Below are 20,553 nucleotides of genomic sequence, written 5' to 3' on the forward strand. Positions count from 1 at the left end.
TTCATTTAGATCCATGTGTTAAAGGAAGATATTAAAAACGAACACTCTTTTATCTTTTTATATGTTATGGGCCTAATTTGACAGCTTTTTCTTTCCTGTTGTTTCCATTGCCTTTCTGAGACCTAGATGACACCATATAGGAACACTCCCTGGTACATTTATTTGCTGCTTTTGGCTGATGAAGTTTTCCGCATCTCCATTTCTAGGCTTATGAGCATCAGTATTTAGAAGTACTGGCTCCTAAATATGTATATGTTGACATACTACTGGCACCTACTCAGAAACATTTCTGCCCCACTCAATCTTCTGTACTCAAGTGACTCTGACAAAATTCAAGTTTCTTTCATATTCTGATTAGGTACTTACTCCATGTCTCTTTTTAGCATCCTTTTCTCCTAGATGGATGTGGCAGTGTGCCCTTACATTCCTAAAAAGTGCTCAGCTGACTGGGGTGGGAAGAAAGCTGCAAAGCCCTGCCCAGCAAAGCCTTGATTCTCTCCTGCAGTACAAGAGAACATCCTGACATCCTCCCTCCTGAATTGAGCCATACTGTCAGCCTGAGCATGTCACCTCATTTGAACCCCTAGATTATATAAAACGAGGAAAGAGATTTTAATTTATCTAAGAATAACCTCATGAAAGGAGTTTTAAGCCATTTCACCGATTATGGAATCTCAGCCATGAAACTCTTATTGAAGCAGAACTATTGATGGGAATATCCCTATTACAGCTAGAATAATTTTTCTCCTAATAACAATGAAAACCTCACTACATATTATTACATTTTTAATGAGGTCTCCTAATGCAGTAGGGTTTTAATGATCTCGCTGTTGCCAAGTTTTGCTTTCAAGTTCCCAATGAAACATTTTCACCAGGCCTATTAGGTAATGCACACAACTATCTCCTATTCAATGTCCTCACATTAGACCTTGTCAATGACACAGATGTTTTTTTCCATAAATTCCATCAAGCATGGTCTGGAAGCCATAGTTTTCATTGGTCTGTTCATCTCTGCTTTGTATGCATTTGTATAGCTCGTCATTATCCTTTAACAAAAAACTTCCTGTCTAATTTAGCTTCTTTTTAACATAAAATTTCTGAGTCAAACATAAGAAATATCATTCTCTGCTGTGGGCTAGTTTTGATCCCTTTGTAGGCAGCAGGAATATTTTCAGCTTTTAAGACAGGAAATTGTACCAACCAATGAATAAGGAATTTTTTTTTTCCAAATCTCAGAACATGTCAGTTATACAGATTTTGCAATACTTCCTTCTTACAGACTTATTTCTAATGGGATAGTTCACATTTTGTTTGACCAAAAGTAGAAGTTTCAAAATTTATGATTTTTTTCAGCTGCTACTATCCATAAGGCATTAAACATTTTGTATTTTCCAAAGATTCGAAGATCCCGGGGTCATAATATTAAATACATTTGACTTCAAATCAGTTTCGTGAAAGTATTGCCCTATAAAAAGGCATAACTTTAATAAGCGACTGAAATCTGGGCTGACTCTCCAGTCCTCAATGATTGCCATAGAGAGTCTCAGCTGGGGTGGGAGCCTGAGGAATCATCAGGTACTATTTAAGTCTCGCATTGTGAATCCTCTGCCAGTTCATCTGTTCTGTGGATCATTTGGTCATTCCTGTTCTATTGCCTTTCTTTCAGTATTGCTTAAGAAATAGTCCTGTACTAACCAGAAGATTAATGACATCACCTAATTGGTTTTGCTGTCCTTAGAGATGATGGGCCAAATTAATCCCTGTTGAAGCTCCATTAATCTTTATGGATTTACACCCAAGATTAATTCGTCCCCGTGATACTAATCACTTGCTGTGTGGTCTGTGGAAAATCACTTAACTTTGCATGTTGGTTTTCCATCCCAGCTGGAAAATGGGGGCAATAACTCTGTGTTCAGTAAAGACAAATACTTCAGACACTCCTAGGATTGCTTAAAATGGAAGACACTTCTTAAGAAAATGCATGTTTTATTTCTGAATGTTAGTTTCAGTTTGCATGTGTTTTCTTGCTTCTTAGTGAAACTCAAAGAGAAACGTTTCCTTATGGGTATATGGATGTGTCTGGTATTTATGCCAAGTAAAGTCTTGGCACTGTAGAGCTCGGTCTGAATTTATGTGCTGATTATCCCAGGCCCTGGGTGTCACTCCTCAGGTTTTAGAGAAGTCGCACGCACACACCCAGAGGCAGAATTTGGCCTTTCATATTTCTGCTTCGTTTAGGCCAATTTCTACAGCTGTTCCCCAGTGAGAATTTCACTGAAGATAGCAGGAATTTTGCTTAAGTAAGGATTACAGGATTAATCCTTCTATCTCCACTCATGTTTATTTTGGCTGTCATTTAGATTGGAGATCTCCAGAGCTCCCTAGCCCAGGTTCTCTCCATTCCACTCACAGATACTCATCTAAACGTGCCTCTCATGGATTAAAGTAGCAATTGCTTTTACCGAGGGGCTTCTATATTTGCAGAAAAGTGTTCTGGTAATGCTACCAATTAGATAAAACTGGGACTTCACACAGATAACGGAAAAAAGTCTGCTGATAAGGACTGGAGCAATTTATTTTAGCTGGAACCCATGCTAGAGGTGCATAACAACCAATTAATCAGTTAGATGACGAAAAGTACACTTGAATTCTACAAGCCATTCTCTTTTAATAACCCCAGGCACACTATTATTCAACCAGGATACATGCACGTTGATATCTGTTCTTCTCTATTTATGCATCTTTAATGTGTCAAATTGTCTATATTAGTGAATATATGTATAATAAAGAAGTTAAAGGATCAGTCATTGTAGTCTTTTCTAGTAGGAAATTACACAATAAGATTTAATGATTTTTTGAAAAAAAGGAAGTGCGGTGTGTTCAGTAAAGAAATAATTATAGTGTTTTGGCATTTATTTGGTACAGCTTCTTTGAGTGATTTACAAATTGCTGTGTAAGAGCAAGTATTTTTCAGCTATGTATTTTATTTCACAGCCAGTGTTAGTTATTTTTTCTTTATTCTAGATACATAAAAACTGTTTTATCCACTTATTGGAATTCCAACAGACAGGCTAAATATACACTGAAATCATTGTCAATTATTTATTTGAGCTGGCAAGGAAAAATATTTTTAAAGTTTAATGAAGCCAGCTGTGATACACAGTTTCATGTTGCTGAGCAACAATACTGGTGGCCAGGATTTTTAAGGTAAAAGAATACAGTATAATCATGTTGATGCCTCAGGGCTCCATTGCAGCTCCCACAGTAAAACTCACGGGAGCAGGATCAAAGGGCACAGTGGTCTGCTTCAGCTCACTGAATTTCTTATGAAGAAGCAGTGGCTCGCAGGTCAGGAGGGGAAGCTTGGGGACAGCCCCTGAACTCCACAGGTCCCAGAAACCCACAGGGAAGGAAGCTCTCACCTCCTTCAGGGTAGAAATGATCGAAGAGTTTGAGTAAATTGAAGGGGAAGATTGAGAGGGATGTAGGAAAAAATTGCACACTATAGAAAGTGTGGTTAATCTGGCACTTCTCGGAGTTCAAGGGCAAAGAGACATTAAGCAAAGCAAAAGGCAGAACATAAATTCAATTAAAAGAAAAGCTTTTGCACAGCGCATAATCGATCTGTGGGACTAACTACATCAGAGTGCAACCGAGGCCAAAAGCAAAAAGGTTTTGGAGACTGACTAACACTAAAACAGGCCATGCAGTGATAGATAGATAGATAGATAGATAGATAGATAGATAGATAGATAGATAGATAGACAGACAGACAGATGGATAAATAGATAGATATTCATGCTTCCTGGGAACAAACAGCAAAATCAGGGAGAAAATTCTCCTGAAGAAAAGTGATTTTATAAATGCTTCTTGTGTGTCATGCTGAAGCTCATCTGGTTCTGAGCCAGCCAAAGGCAGGTGTGGGTTAGCCTGCTAGGTCTTCACGTGAAGCTCTGTAGGGATGTCTCCCCGTGGGCTGGCTCTTGCTGTGAGCTATTTCCTTTGCATTAGGCCAAATCCAAAACCAATGGGACCAGGGTCAGTGAGATGGGAGAGTTCATACAGGGGCTGCCACAAGCCTCTCTGACTTTGCAAGCAAAAGGAGAAGCCTTTCCTCTTGCAAAGGCCATGGAAGTCACATGCTGACTTGACCGAGTCTGTCCTAACGTGTCCTGTACTGATAAATGCAGCTCCAGCCGCATGTCAGTCCTGTGGGGAAAGGGGCAGGGCTGGTAGGAGCAGAGCAGGGCAGCATCGTTTCCTTCACTGCCAGTTTCTGTTTCCCCTGATAATAGAGAGTCTGAAAATATGCAGCACTACAGGTCCTTGTATATTAACTGCATTCCCAACAAACACATTGATGCAAAGCATTACCAAATCATCATCCTGAATTTGTGTGTATTTTTTAAGAGTGTACCCTGTGCCTACTGGGAATTATGTTTTTGAACATTCCTTTTTCTGTACTCTCTGAGTCATATTCCCATCATTCCTATACCTCACAATATTTTCCCATTGCCATAGTGACTGCCTGCGAGGAAGGCACAGCCGAGTAACTTCAGGTTTTTACTGAACCCAACGTGCCTACCAGACTGGACCTCTGCTTGAGTTTGTCATACATCAAGCAGGCTGTATGAACTAAATAGTGCTATTTTTTCTTAACAGAATGATCATTCCTTTCTGACACAGAGTTGATACTGTCACTTGTCTGATCTAAAACTTCTTCCACCAAATCATCCCAGCTGGCTAAATGAATTGAATTGCAATAGGAAAGTAAATGTTGCTCACTTGCATTTGCTTGTGCCCCCCCTCAGCTGAATTCCTTAAACTTAGAAAGAGTTTGGACCAAATCTGTTTCTGAATACCTCCCTCTGTTGGACACAGATCCAAATGTCACAGCTGTCTCAAATGTCACACTATTACCTAAGCAGAATGGCATACCTGAGTTTCGTAAGTGTGAAGATATTAATTTTAACGTTTGTGGTTTAGGTTGCGGGATATATAAAAGATTAATGCATTTTATGAATTTAAATGTGTGTGTGAAGGACGAGTCCAGAAAATAGATAGTCTAGCCTCCAAGGTTAATGATAACTTTCAACGCCTGTTTAGGAGATTGTGCTGCTAAGAAATTAAATCATATGGATTATCACTCATTTATAAGGGGAAGGGAGGACAGTTTGTACAGAATGCCTTTGAGCGTAGGTGTCTGTGAATGCAGAGAAAAGAGAGGCATAAATGCCTTTCATCTCATATAAGAGAATAATATACACACATTTCAAAAATCAATTCTGTCCTTAGCAGTTCTTTGAGATATGAAGACAAACACAGACTGAGCGTACTTTAAAATATTTTAGATGTGCTGATTGTAGATGCTCAGGAGAACTAAACCCAGAAAGAGCTCTCCTTTCTGTAGAAGTGCATGTTTGCCTGCTGAACAGCAATTAGACACTTGTAACTGAAAGCAAATAATGCAGTCAGTGTGAACAGCCTTTTCACTACATTGGCTTGTCCATTTGAGCAGTATAAAAGTGAATCCAAAAAAAATAATGGAGTAGGAAAATGAAATCCCAGACATCCCATGTATTATTTTGGAAGCAGACAGTGAGGGCACATCAGCCCTAATGCTTTCTCATGCTTTTAGTATTTCACTATTGAAACTGTGATGGTAATTTTTTTGCCAAGATTTGACTCTACTTTGGACCTTCTCATACTTGGGAAAGGGGTGTTAGCTCATTTTATAACAAGCACTAGTGGACTGTGATTGCTTTGTGTTAACCTGACCTGACACACACCAGTGACATTCAGAATGGCTGGTTCTCCATAACTAGCCCTGAGAATAGTGGCACCATACATGAGTGTTCAGAAGAGAGAGTTGATTTTTTGGTATATCAATAAACTTTATTTTCTATTACAACATTAATTAAATTGTTTTCTTCATCAGCAGCTCTTGATTGTAGTAGGACTATACTGCCAATGACCTTAATAGAGGAAAAGGAACAGAAACATGGGGCAATTCCCTGATTTACAGCTTGATAGCAACTAAGAGAGGTTTCGTAAGTAAACTGGGATAATTTCACAGAATCGTGGAATTGTTTAGATTGGAAAAGACCTTTAAGTTCACCAAATCCAACTGTAAACCATATTTGAGGCAAACTAGCCAATTACTTGTGAACCTCATGTGAGAACAACAGCAGCTACTGTTCTCCAGAAAGCTTAATGGGCTGGACAATAACCTGGTAAGGTGGATATCAGGAAACCCACATTGGAAAAGACCCTCAGAATTCATCTACTCAATCTGATCCAAGGTAGGACCAGCTATAACACATCAAACTGGATATATATTTGTCTAAAATGATCCTAGAGACATTCCGTGGATGCTCTGTAACTTATCCCAGTGCTTTATTGCCCTTACAGTTGGAATGCTTTTTATTCTAACGTCTAACCTGAAAAAGAATCTTTCTTGGTACAATTTAAACTGGACTTAGTGCCCCAACTGAGGCATTATCAATGTTGGTTAGGTTGGAAGGATTTCTTCATACATTTTCACTATTATTTATTCTTCGCAGTATGATGCATGCCTTTTCCACTCTGCATAATAGAACTGACTCAATGTTTGGTTTGCGGTCTACCCTTGGTTGAGCAATTTTGTAATCAGTTGTTACCTACCTTCCAGCAGATAATTGTGTCTAAATGTAGTCCCTTGTACTGGTCTTTAGTACCTGTTATCTTGCTTTAACAGGTAGTTCCTTCAAGTTGCCAAGATATTTTAAAAAAAATTTTAATCTGCCAATTGACTAGCATACTTGCAGAGCTCTGAAGCTTGATCGGCATGTTTATTTCTGCTCTCTTTTTCAGTCACTAAAGAAAATATGGACCATAATGGGGCAAAGGACAAAACCACCCAGGATCATATTTCATACATTCTCCCATCTTATGTTTTAGGTATAACTACCTGGGCAATCTTACACTTGTTAGAACAGGTATAGCAGGGTCAGCAAAGCTGCATTTCCTTGTTTGCTTATAAGAATGTCATCAGTGTGCAAAAAGCCATCCTGAAGTTGAGTTACATGACACAAACCGTCTTTCCCCTCTCCACAGTACAATACAGTCATAGAAAGAACTAGGCTGCTTTGACAGACTTTGTTCTTACAATTAAAACTGAATGCCACTCATTTCCTCTTTATCTTCTAGGCACTTACAAATAGTCTGTTTCAAAAATCCTAGATTTTGGGGCAAGGATTGAAGACTGATCGATAATCTCTTAAATCCTTCTTTTCTCCCCATTTTAAAGACAAGAACCATGCTTTCCTATTTCTGATCCTCTGACACCCTACGAATCTAGTCACTCAGAGGGAGTAACTAGCTCCAAGGGAAAACTTACAGGGATGGAAAAACCCTGGGTTTCAGTCTTTGTATGCCATGTTCCCTAATTTTGCATGGAAAGAAATGGTGAATGAATGACAGAGCAAACACTCTTCTTCAGATGAATATAGAAAGTACAAAATGCTAAATCATATCAAGGCTCTCCGTTAATTGAATTGAAGTATTATTTATTCCTTATTTTCAAATGGTCACCAAGTGACACTTAAAAGAGAGAAGTTGGCAGAATGTCCTTTTACACCATCTTACACAAGTTTCCTTTAAAACATCAAACTGATGTGAAATGAAAGCCATCAGCTTCTTTAAATGTACTTTTTTTTCTTAATTAGTTACACGGCACTGAATTGCATCAATATTGCTGAGCTTTTTTCCCCTACTGAAATAGCTGCTTGACATAAAAGATGTCATGAAGGAATGAGGAGATATTAGAGATATGTAAATCTGAAAAATCTAGATCCAGAGTTTTGACTTTGCCAAAAAAATGTTTAGCTGCATGAAGTCTCTGATGAGCATTAAGCGGCTAGCTAGGTTATTTGTAATTATTTCTGTATATAGCACTGTAAAGCTATATTAACACTTCTAATAAACAAAAAGTAATGACATCAAAAATTCAGCTGAAGCTGATAGTGGTCTGCAAGTTTACAGCTGATGAAGACTTGGCCCTTGGCCTACATTACTCATCCCTTAGTCTGGGGAGACCATTCACCTTCATGTGGAAATAGTTGTCTGAAGGGAGGGTTTGGGTAAAAGAAGCAAAATTCTTTGTAAGATTGAGACATATACCTGTAAAATATACCACACCTATATAATACACCACAAGATTGTTATGGCTAAAACATTCATTAAACAGCTACTCATACGTAAAGGAGCTAATTAAGAAGAAGAATGTGAGAGAAAAGGTAGCAAGCCCCTGCGTGACAGGTCTGCAGGCTGATGTTTAGAGCAAGATCCCAGCTTGGACTGCACAGCGGTCACACAGTGTCCCTTGGCAGCCTCCAGCCCTTCATCAGCCAGTGCACGCTGCAGGGGTTAATTCTTTCATTCATGGCTGCATCTGCTTGTATAATTTATGGCACACAATACATAATTTTCTTTTGAAATTAATTCTATTCTTTATTCCAGCATTTATTCTGTTGGAAAGTGGTAGGACAAGGAGGGCTTACCCTGCATCAAAAAGTTGAAAAGAACTTGCCTTCTTGCCCTGTTTTTCTTGAATTATGGCTGTGCTAATGACAAAATCCTTTTAGTCTCTCTCCTTTTCCTTATCTGTAGCTCTGGTTTGTTCTTGCTTCTTTGAAAGCTTGAGAGCGAAACATCAGATGGTGAAATACTTAAGAATTAAAGGGCTGAAAAAATTAGGTGACTTGGTATTTAAAACAAATGCATGATTGTTCTTTATGCTTGGATGGCTGGCAGCCAGGTGGCAGGGTCTAGGATATTTCTCAGGGCTTCATTCAGAGACTGTCATTATTGTCCCTATTACTTTTTCCTCTGTCCAGGACTCTCTTGAATGCTACCACCGAAGTGAAGAATGCCACGCATGGCTTCCCCTGAGGAGGATTAGTAATCCTACACCTTGTGCTGGCTGGTACAGGCATTTTAAGAACAGCCAGCATTCTTTCCCCAAAAGCCAAATATTTTAGTATTGCATAGACCTGATCCTGCAATTTAAATCTCAATGTCGATTCACGTTCCTGGGCAATTCAGTGAAGGCTTCTTTGGTTCAACCACTTAGAATCATAGAATCATAGGATAACCAGGTTGGAAGACACCCACTGGATCATCGAATCCAACCATTCCTATCAAACACTAAACCATAACCCTCAGCACCTTGTACACCCGTGCCTTAAACACCTCCAGGGAAGGTGAATCAACCACCTCCCTGGGCAGCCTCTGCCAGTGCCCAATGACCCCTTCTGTGAAAATTTTTTTCCTAATGTCCAGCCTAAATCTCCCCTGGTGTAGCTTGAGGCCATTCCCTCTTGTCCTGTCCCCTGTCACTTGGGAGAAGAGGCCAGCACCCTCCTCTCTACAACCTCCTTTCAGGTAGTTATAGAGAGTAATGAGGTCTCCCCTCAGCCTCCTCTTCTCCAGGCTAAACAACCCCAGCTCTCTCAGCTGTTCCTCATAAGGGCTGTTCTCCAGCCCCTTCACCATTACTTCGTTACGATTTATTTCTTAGGTTTTATATGTCAAAAGGAGATGAAAAGTAGAATTTATCTAAATTTCTGGATACACTTGCTATGAATCTGTAGAAAGAAATTACTCTGAAAAGGCACACGTAACAAAATCACTTTGATCACGTTGGGGCCTTGGGTGATTGCACAGACCAGAATAAAAAAAATTCTTCCAAGCCAAATTCTGTTCTGAATAAAAGAATTTAATTCAAAACAAAACTATAGTTACCCACAGAAATAAAAGCTACAGTCCACACTGCAAAGTAGTGTAAAGTAATGCTAAATACTGTACAAAAGGACTGTTCCCTATTGCTTTTTAATTCAGCCAGCCAAGTTTCAATCAGCTGATGATTTTACTGTTCTCTTCCATCTCTATGTTGTATCCTGGGATCTTGTATTGGGAAAGCAGAAAAGGACTGAGGCAGCAAAAGCACTGGGGGGATGTAAGGTCTCAGTGTAGGTGGTCTTGTATTCTAGCAGATCCTAGAGGAATCTATGAGTGTAGTAGGATGAATTACCTGAGCATCATTCTGCCTACCACCTTCTTGCTCCTCCACCAGTTTGGGAAAAGCTCATGGACATTCAATGAGTTTAGACCAGTGGACTTCTTATTGTCCCCTGCAGAAATAACGCACATGACAACCAGAACATTGTCTTATTTCTTCCCTTACCTCTTTTTTGTATAATTAATACTGTATTTAATGAAAGAAACAGGAGAGAGAGAAGCAAAACATTAAGCTAGCTTAGTTGAGGTGGTAAATGGGCATATGTGATAGCAGGAGTTAAGACTACAGGTAAAGTCTCTGCAATTACTTTCTATGACTTGTTTAGTAGCACAAATTAGCTTTTCCAATAAACTCCTAACTAAAAGCAAGCATAATGTATGAAATCACTAACAGAAATGTAGTATTTTTTCTGTCTCTCAGAAGACACTTTTTATAGTTCATTTTCTGTATCTGGGCAGATTTCCAGTAACATAAATTACCAATTTTAGCTCTTCTTTCAAATGTAGAAAGTTACACAAATGAGATTGACCAGCCTCCTCTAACATTAATATATTGAGTTGATATGGTGCTTCATCTTACACATACTTTTTTGTGTGCCCTTCATTATTTACACAGCTGATAATAAATTCTCCTAGTACACATCAGTTCCCATGAGATGCCTTTAATTGTGTTGGATCCCGAAAACAGTGAAGCAATGACATGGGAAGGTGGTAAATTGTGAATATTGGGACTGAGAAGGCACAAGTTTAAATCACCATCCTACTGACTGGGGAATGTAAGAAATAATACTACGATACCTCCCTCTGTTCACAAGGTTATCTTCTCTCTCAGTGCAGCTGACATATATCCTTTGGACATATATCCTGGATACTCTGTTTTCTGCTTCTGGGTTTTACATAGCCTTGTACATTGCTGAAATGCTTATTCTAAAAGTTGAAGAGAATAACTGTTTTGGTAATAATGTTAAAAAGTGGCAATTTTTTGGTAGAACTTAGATGATCAATTTGTTCTACTGTTATTTAAGTACTGTTTAAAAAATCTATCTACATTATAGTGTGCTCTAGTCTTATTCTTCTGCAATATATTCAGAAGGCATATATTTATATAGTTGTGGCTTTTTATAAACCAGATATTAAATTGTAACAAAATATGACTTAAATATATGCATAAAATAGATCCCTGGAATATTTATTGTCATAGTAACACCTTTATAATCATAACAAAAACATTTTACTAAAAAAAATGTCTCAGTCATGTGCAGGAAGAACATTGATGCAGTGCTAGCCACACAAAAGCATCTGTTTTTCATACTCATTGAACGCATTTCCTCCCTGAGGTTTCACTAGGTACAGGGAAGCTCCTTCTGCTGGGAGGGAATTCCCTATGTGGAGTGATACAGACCTTTTGGGACAACCCTCCTGTGCCCTGGTGAACTGGCGAACCTGTGCCAAAATGATTGTACAGGAAACCAGAGAAGCAACTCTACCAGGAGGTAGCATTTGTGCCTGTGAACACAGATCACAAACAGCCTCTGCTACTAGAAGATTTCAGTCCCCATTTAGGACTGAAGCCACCAAAAGTCGTGTTGCAGAGCTTAGCTAGAAATTAAAACTTTTAAGGAGTAATTTTGAAGAGTGGATGGATCATTTCTTCCTGCAATGCCATCCATCGCTGTGCCTCTCCCCATCAATCTCACAGAGTACTAATATCTCAGAAATGCTGTTCCTATTAGCACAGATTGCATAGAAGGTGGAAAAGGAATTGCATTCCTGTGTATCTGTAGTGTGTTTTGTTTCTCATCGGTTTAGTATCATAATGTTATGTCTGTGGGTGTGACAAGTCCATAGGTGGCCACTACAAACGCTAAAGTGCACTGGCCCAACTTACTAAGAGGCCTTACGAAAATAAGGGCATTTCCACTGCAGGCACTATGTTTGAAAGCATTTCATAATAAGTCATACAAGTAATACCTTCAGTGTCTGTAGGCAGGGTAGTCTAATGGTTAGTGCACTCAGCTGGTAGTTATTCTGGCTTGATTCCATCACTGACTTCCCGGTGTGATTTCAGCTGTGTCATGTTTTCCCTCATTTTCCAAATAAGTAAAATATAGACAACATTTATTTCAAAAAGGTGGTGCAAGTCTGAAAGCACTGCTATTTATTGAGCAGCCTCCCGCCTTTGAACAGGAAGAGTCGAAGACATGCAAAGCATTACTTTTCATCTTCAAAACCTTCTCTTTATATTTACAAATTAATCAATCCACAAAGCAATATTTTTTTTCCCCCGGGGAGTATGATTAAGAATATTCTGAATAATTATAGGGAAAATTCTACAATTCCAATATATGTCATTCAAAACAACATGATGTATACAGGCATATTGCAACATATTTTCATTTGGATTGTAAAACATGCATACCTTTGATAGTTTCTTCCCACATTTGTTATATTGTATTTTTAATGCACTCAGACTGAGCTGGCATAATGGTGATCCTCCCCTTATGCTCCGTCTTTCCCACATGCATGAAGCATGCTTTGTAGTGACATTCATGAAGACCCCTGCTGTGGCTGAAATGCTGGAGTTTTGCGATTTAGAATGAATGATTATTTCAGCAGTTGAAGTGTTTTCACAAAGAAGACTGGGAGGCGAGGGCTTCTTCCTTTCCTACCCCACAGTAGGAGAGGAAATCCTTATTTGAGGCTAAGATAGGACCCTGACAGAGAACCCCACTCTAATACTTGGAGACTGCCTAGCTGTGAGGAAAAGCCACTTCTGAAGAATAAAGACGATTTATTCACCACATGAAATTCTCTTTTAAAAAAACACAAAAATTCTCTGCTGCTGCTGGTTGAAGAGGAAGGGCAAATTAAAAAAAAAAAAAATTAAAATCTATCTAAATCAGGGTTTCAGCAGACCTTAGGCAGTTAAATCCAAACCTTAAAAACAGAGCCTCCCTCTGCTAAATGCCAATCTCATCCTGCAAGAGCCTAAATCCCAGACACTGGTTCTTCCTTCCCCGGGGCTCCTGCCATGCATAGCCTGCTGCTGCTGGCCATGGCAGCTGCCCAGCACTGGCTCCCGGCTCCTGCCAAAGCACGGTGGCTTCCAGCGCTGAGGCAGAGCATCATGCTAGTGAAATGAGGTCTGTGCTCTGACACCAGCTTCCAGACCATCTTGCTCCCAGTGTTGGAGATGAACAGCTGGAAGAGGTGCCCATTTATTCCGTTTTAAATAAGTGATAGATTATTCAGGGAGAAGCACGTGCCTGGTACCTTGTGTTTTGGATTGTAATCTGGAGCCAGGAAGCAATTTTTTGAGTGCTTCAGTTTTTAATGGATGAAACCTCTGACTCACAGAGGAAAAGCAAAACTTGAACAAGCATGCAACCTAAAACCTTCCAGGCTAGAGTAGAGATTGACTACTGCATTAACCAAGATTGTAAATGGTGAAACGGACTCCTAGGACCTAAATGGAAACACAGTGAGCTACAGAACTGAGCTCAGCTCCCTTTGATCATGTTGCAGCAAACATGACCTGTCAAATGATTGTCAAAGAGCTTGAGGGGCTCTTCAAAAGTTAATTACAGTAAAATAGATGCTATGATCATAGCCACTGATATATTTTAGGGAAATCAGCATATTTGCTGATAGTGATAGATGCTTTGCCTGATGAAAATTTATCTAGTTACAAGATACGTTCAGTGTCCAAGCTTTCCCAATCTGTTCAGCAGGCGTGAACAGACTGACCCAAACCTTCCAGCCTCTGTGGTGAGCTGAATCTTTACCTTCTGTAAACTCTTCAAAGAAGGGCCTACTATACCTAATATAGTATATAATATAATATATAATATAATATATATAAAAAAATATATAATATAATATATATACCTAATATATACCTGTCCCAAGTGACAGGGGACAGGAAAAGAGGAAATGGTCTCAAGCTGCAGCAGGGGAGGGTCAGGCTGGACACCAGAAAAAAAGATTTCACGGGGGGGGTCGCTGGGCACTGGAGCAGGCTGCCCAGGGAGGGTGTTGGATCACCATCCCTGGACGTATTTGGGGGACGGGTGGATGAGGTGCTGAGGGGCATGGTTTGGTGGTTGGTGGGAGTGGTAGGACTTGATGATCCTGGAGGTCTTTTCCAGCCTGGTGATTCTGTGTGATTCTGTAATAACATCAGCAGCTCTGCACAGCAAGCTTTGCCACTGACACCCAAATATCAGCATCCTTCTCTTACCAAGTGCCGTCAACTCATTCCCTGAACAAGCTGGCTGAAGGCAACGGCACTCATTACAGACCCACATGTCAGGTATGAAGGGCAGATAGTCCAAGCTGTCACCAAATGGTGAAAACAGCCCGACACTGTAAAATGACAGAGCAACAGCAATGAAACAGCAAAGAAGGTAAAGTCCCTCTTCAGAAGTCCTTCTCTACCACCCAGGCAAAACACACTTGTATTGGGATTTTTTTCTCAACATTATTATTAAATGCAAGCAGTACAGGGGTAGGATTTATAAAATCAGTGTCTGCAATTTTAGTAGATTTTAGGAGGAGACTGTAACTCAGATTTCTTTGTTTCATATTGACATGGTGACTAGGAGAGCTCACTCTTGACTTGAACATCAACATTATTTAACTATAGCCTACTAACAGGGAGTGAAAGCAAGGCTGCTCTATCCTAAAACAGGAGAATTAACTCCTGAAAATTCAGCTAGAGATGGGTAAAAGCTCTTTTGCTCTCACTTAACAAATAGCCATTTGTATTACACTACTCAATACAAATGAAACTTAAATCATTAGTTACAAACTGTAGCTTTCAAAAACGTAACATCATACAGAGTTTCTGACACTAACAATAAATGTGCACAAACATCAGTCCCACTGTGTGGCTTGGGATGCCACTTTCCCATCCATATATTTTCCCATTTTCCAACATACTGACTTTAATCTGTACAAATGATTAAAGTCTAGTTTACTGAAAAACAGACAATAAAATGAAGTGTCTACATTGTTTCACCGTACCAGCAGAATTCCCAGAGATACATTAGAGCATCCTTCAGATCCATTGTCCCATTGTTCCCACAGCCAGAAAGAATTTCTTTTTCATTTTGTGCCTTGTGATGCAGTTCAGTGTAATAAGACTAACAGGTCTTGAAATCATTGGAATTAAATTATGAAACTGTTTTCCTTTTCTAACCCTTGCCCTTAGAATAATGGTATCATAACAGTGTCTAGAGGCTGGAGCTGAGACAATTTTCTGTCACATCACTGAGATGATTTGGAGTGCAGTGAGCTGATAGGCTTCACTGACACCTTTGCAACTAATTTCAATGTGATATCTATTGCAAGGTTTTAGACGTTGTATGTTCCTTTAAAGATGCTGCGTTCAGATTGGGTTTAGATTGGAGTTTCTAAATGACCTTTAATTTCTACTGTCCAGAATGGAGCTGCATTTTTTGTCCTTTCTTCTGCTTTGTCAGACATCGTAGAAGTTATCGAGCATTTACTTCTCTTTACCTTTGTATCACACTCACTGATGACACAGTTTTTACAACAGACGTAATACTTCTAGATAGCATAGACTTCATAGACTTTTTTTGCCAAAACTCGGACGTCTGAAGGAGGTATAGGTTAAGCTGACATTGACATCTTATGGAGAGAATGCTAATTGTTCTGAGTGTCCCTAGCTGATGGAAAATTAGCATATTAACACACACCTCAGCCTGAAAAAGAATAATTTTATCATGGCAATGCTTTAAACCAAAATAAGTTATTAATTAAAATTTGTATTAAAAATGAACTTTACTTTTCTATTACTGTAATTTGTCTGCCAAAAATCCCATGCATTTACATTTCTGTGTGTACAGTTTTTTAGAACAATATGTCATCCTCAAATTTTGATGCCTTATGAACGAAAAGGTCATGAGAAAACCTAAAAGGGCTCTGTGTTAATTTTAAAGATGAGAAAGAATCATGGCTCATTTAAACATTAAGACAATCTATTGCCTTTAGTATTTTAGAAGTTTCATGCCTTTCAGGCCCTTTCATGCCTTTTTTTTTAATGGAAGCAAACTACCACAGATTTCTGGTATTTTATAGCTCACATCTGTAAAATGCAGTTGTTTTTGTCAGATACAAGTTAAGCACCATCAGGCTGGGTAAATACAAGTGTTGGAGATGACTTCAACTCTACCAATACTGGCACTGGCAAATCAGGAGACAGAACTTTTCTCTCTGATTTGATATGGAACTGATGCCTCTGCCTAATTTTACAGCACATTTTTGTGTTAGTACTGCTGTGGTTTAGTGTTTGGTGAAAAGACTCGCATATACCAAATCTATGTCTATAAATGGATCCACATGATGCAATCACACTGCAAAAAGCTCCTGAAAGGACTGAGACCTGAAAACAAGCATCCCTAAGTGCTTTGGCATTTTTCAAGATGAAAGGTGCTATAGAAACGCAATGCACTATTTATTTTGTGTCCCTTGACGAGCTTGAAATAGGCATATCTTTCAGTCACTGGACACTTCAATATCTCTAGCACAGAAATTGAAGCATGTAAAGTATAAAAATAATTTAACCATAAGCATAGATAGCCACCAGTTTTGTATCATTACCCTCATCAATGAAGATGGTGAAGGCTCTGGAACACAAATCTTATGAGGATCAGCTAAGATAACTGGTATTGTTTAGTCTGGAGAAGAGGAGGCTGACGGGAGACCTTATTCCTCTCTGCAGCTACCTGAGAGGAGGTTTTAATGAGGTGATGCTGGTCTCTTCTTCCAAGTAATAAGTGGTACAATGAGAGGAAATCATTTACAAGTTGCGCCACAGGAGGTTTAGATCAGATATTAGGAAAAATTCATTTACTGAAAGAGTGGCGAGGCATTGGAACAGACTTTCCAGGGAAGTGGTGGAGCCACCACCCCTGGAGGTGTTAAAAAGTGTGTAGATGTGCCACTGCAGGACATTGTTTAGTAGGCACAGTGGTGTTGGGCTGACGATTGGACTTGATGATCTCAGAGGCATTTTCCAACATTAATGAGTCTATGATTCTACGATCTTATTATGAATGACCATTATAAACTTATCTAGATAAAGAAAAAGATTAAAACCAGTTGAAAGTATTTTATAATCCTGTATTGGAAAAGCATCTAGTATTTGTCAAACTGAACAGTTAAAACTGTGTAATGAATGACAGTACGTACTTCTATTTTGTTGTTGCAAGAGTGTATAAATTACAATTTACCTTGACAACTCAGTCCTGCCTTGCCACTGACATCAGTGGAGGACACGGGTGCCATTACTCGCTCTCCATTGCTTCAGTGGAGGCAGTAAGGGCAGCTTCAGGTCTATCTGCAATAAGCAGGGTGTTCCTGCAGCCAGGAGGGATGTTGATGCAGTGCCCAGCTGTCAGCCTGCCCTGAGTCACTGCCCTGGAGGTGTTTAAGGCACGGGTGGACGAAGTGCTAAGGGACATGGTTTAGTGTTTGATAGGAATGGTTGGACTCGATGATCCGGTGGGTCTCTTCCAACCTGGTTATTCTATGATTCTATGATTCTATGAAAACTGCCTGGAATTCAGAGACACCCTGAGTTGCAGCTTTGCTGCTTTGTTACTCCTGGCTTTGCCCCCCTCCGCCCCTTGGGTCGTGCTGAGGAGCAATGAATGAGGAGCCAGCTGAACACGAGCCAGCAGTGTGCCCAGGTGGCCAAGAAGGCCGATGGCATCTTGGCTTGTACCAGAAACAGTGTGACCAGCAGGTCCAGGGCAGTGATTCTGCCCCTGTACCCTGCAGTGGTGAGATCACATCTCCAAAACCGTGTTCAGTTTTGTGCCCCTCGCTGTAAGAAAGGCATTGAGGGGCTGGAGCGTGTCCAAAGAAGGGCAACGAAGCTGGTGAAGGGGCTGGAGCACAGATCTTATGAGGAGCGGCTGAGGGAACTGGCGTTGTTCGGTCTGGAAGAGGCTTAAGGGAGACCTTATCGCTCTCTACAATTGCCTGGGAGGAGGCGGTGGAGGGGCGGGTGCTGGTCCCTTCTCCCAACGACGGGTGATAGGACGAGAGGGAATAGCCTCAAGCTGCATCAGCGGAGGCTCAGATTGGACATTAGGAAAAATTTCTACACGGAAAGGGTTACCAAGCACTGGAACAGCTGCCCAGGGAGGCGGTTGAGTCACCATCCCTGGAGGTGTTGAGAAGACGGATAGACGAGGTGCTCGGGGACACGGTTTAGTAGCGGACAGCCAGCTAACCACCACATGCTTTAGGTTGGAACGGACCTTTCACACCACCAAGCCCAACCCCCGCTGTGTCCCCCCCAGAGCCTCCCTTCCCGCGAGATCCCGCGGCCGCGCCCCGGCCGGGCTCCCCGCGCGGGGGCGGGGGGGACACACGGCTCGGCCCCGGCCCCGCCCCCGCCCCGCCCTCCCCTCCCCGCGGCGGCCGCGCCCCAGCCGCGGCGGAGCGAGCGGGTTGCCATGGCAACCGAGTGAGGCAGGCAGCGAGGCCGCCGCGGCCCCAACCGCCCCCGCTGCTCTCGGCGCGCGGGCGGGGAGGCGGCGGGACGGGCCGAGCCGAAGGGTTGGTTGGAGGGGGGGGGGAAAGGCCGGGCGAGGCGCGGCGGCAGGATGGAGGACGGCTTCTCCAGCTACAGCAGCCTCTACGACACCTCCTCGCTGCTCCAGTTCTGCAACGGTGAGGGCGGGGGACGCCCCCGGGGGCCGCGAGAGGGGCCTGCCCGCGGCGCAACTTGGGGAGAGGAGGAGGAGGAGGAGGAGGAGGAAGGAGGCAACTTCACCCCTTTCAGCCTCCCCCGCTATGCAGACCTCGGCCCCGCGGTGCCCCTGCGAGGAACTTGTGCTGCACGGGAATATGCATGGATGGGCGCGCGATACGTGGATAGAATGGCTTGAAACGGCTTTAAATTGGAGGGGGGAAGGTATAGGCTGGACGTGAGGAAGAAATTCTCCACGATGAGGGCGGTGAGGCGCTGGCACAGGCTGCAGCAGGGAAGTTGTGGATGCTCCGTCCCTGGGGGTGTTCAAGGCCAGGTTGGATGGGGCTCGGAGCAGCCTGGGCTGGTGGGAGGGGTTGGAACTGGATGAGCTTTGAGGTCTCTTGCAGCCCAGATCGTTCTGTGATTCCAGGATTCTGTGATTCTCTGTATTGGAGAGATGCGCGCACACACACACACACATACACACACAGAGAGACACAGACGCGCGCGCACGCCCCCCCGCACCCGCGCGCCGCCGGCCGGCCCGGGGCGCGCGGTGGCACGCGGTGCGGGTGCGGTGCGGCCGCGGGGCAGGTGTCCTTCCGCCTCCCCGCATCCCGCTCCGCCGCCAGCGCCCGCCCAACGGCGCTCCCCAATGCCGGCCAAGGGCAGCCTCGCCGCTAGGTGCCGGGTGCCTCTGCGGAGTTGAGGGAGTTCTCCAACAGTTACTGATTTTTCTTTCTGTTTTTATTATTATTATTATTATTATTATTATTATTATTATTATTATTATTATTTTGAGACAGGGGTTGTTAGGCTGGCGGTGTCACCTGGGTGACTTGGGGGCTGCTGGGCTGCAGTGACAGGTCGTAAAAAAGGAGGGAGGAGGTGAGGATCGGCCAGTATCCTCAGAGGAGTTATTTGGAGATTGGCCTGCAAAGTATTACGGATTGCTCAACCGGTTGATATTTACTGTTATTGGGGGGTGGAAATAAGTCTGATATCCTAAACCTTACAAAGCGTTCCTAATGGTAAACTTTAATCTCAAAATGCCTTATTTTGCTTCTTAGTTATTGCCTTCTAGCAGCAAAATTGCAAGCACGCATGATCTAGTATTTAATTGAAGACTGATCTGGGGTTCTCTTATTCTTCCAAATCTTAGTAGTGGTCTGGATTTCTACTTCTATCTGAACAGCTGGAGTCAGGTTTGTATTAAATTGTTTCATGACAGCAACTGCATCAAACATAGCTGCTTCTTTTCATGGAGGAAATGAGGATGATAAATGTTACATTATTTTCTTCATGGTGGAGTGTAATAAAGGGACAGGCTAGCAGAAAACTAATACGTTTGGACCTTGAGATTGAGGGAACAGTTTTTCAGGGCGTGATGAGTTGTGATGGGCTATGTATTGTGTGTATTCTCAGAGCTCTTCAAGAGAGAAAACTATGACTGTGTATGAGCATTGCTCACTAGTAGCAGATGCCTGTTTCGCCTAAACTTAATAAATATTTCATTGTAAGTATTTTTAAAAATAAAACATACAGCAGTGCATTTTAAAGTTTATACTCTTAATCCATTTATAAGCAAGCTGTCTTCCTACCAAAATCCCTGGCTTTGCTCATACAATGTTCATGTGAGTAGCCTGCATGTGGGAGCAGTAGGGGTAGCAGCACTTTCTGAATGGTTTGAACAAGCTTATTTCTGAGAACTGTTGCTTGTGTTGATTTTGTTACTCTGAGTACCTATTATACATAATGGAAATAAG

At 41.6% G+C, this 20,553-nt stretch overlaps 1 protein-coding gene across 11 annotated transcripts in view; it reads left to right on the forward strand.

The window, feature by feature from the left end:
• EML1 (EMAP like 1) overlaps nucleotides 1-20,553 on the forward strand; it is a 123,568-nt gene that overhangs the window by 21,549 nt on the left and 81,466 nt on the right. For 4 of the 11 annotated variants that reach the window (XM_069858800.1, XM_069858805.1, XM_069858808.1 and 1 more), the window contains exon 1: nucleotides 18,505-18,765. The exons of the other annotated variants lie outside the window; for them this stretch is intronic. In XM_069858800.1, the coding sequence (XP_069714901.1) occupies nucleotides 18,699-18,765 (67 nt within the window). In that variant the 5' untranslated portion in view covers nucleotides 18,505-18,698. Of the gene's footprint in view, nucleotides 1-18,504; nucleotides 18,766-20,553 lie in introns of those variants that run through there. 11 annotated transcript variants of the gene reach the window in all.

Source organism: Phaenicophaeus curvirostris, chromosome 5 (assembly GCF_032191515.1).
Source record: "Phaenicophaeus curvirostris isolate KB17595 chromosome 5, BPBGC_Pcur_1.0, whole genome shotgun sequence".
In the NCBI taxonomy this organism is placed as follows: domain Eukaryota; kingdom Metazoa; phylum Chordata; class Aves; order Cuculiformes; family Cuculidae; genus Phaenicophaeus; species Phaenicophaeus curvirostris.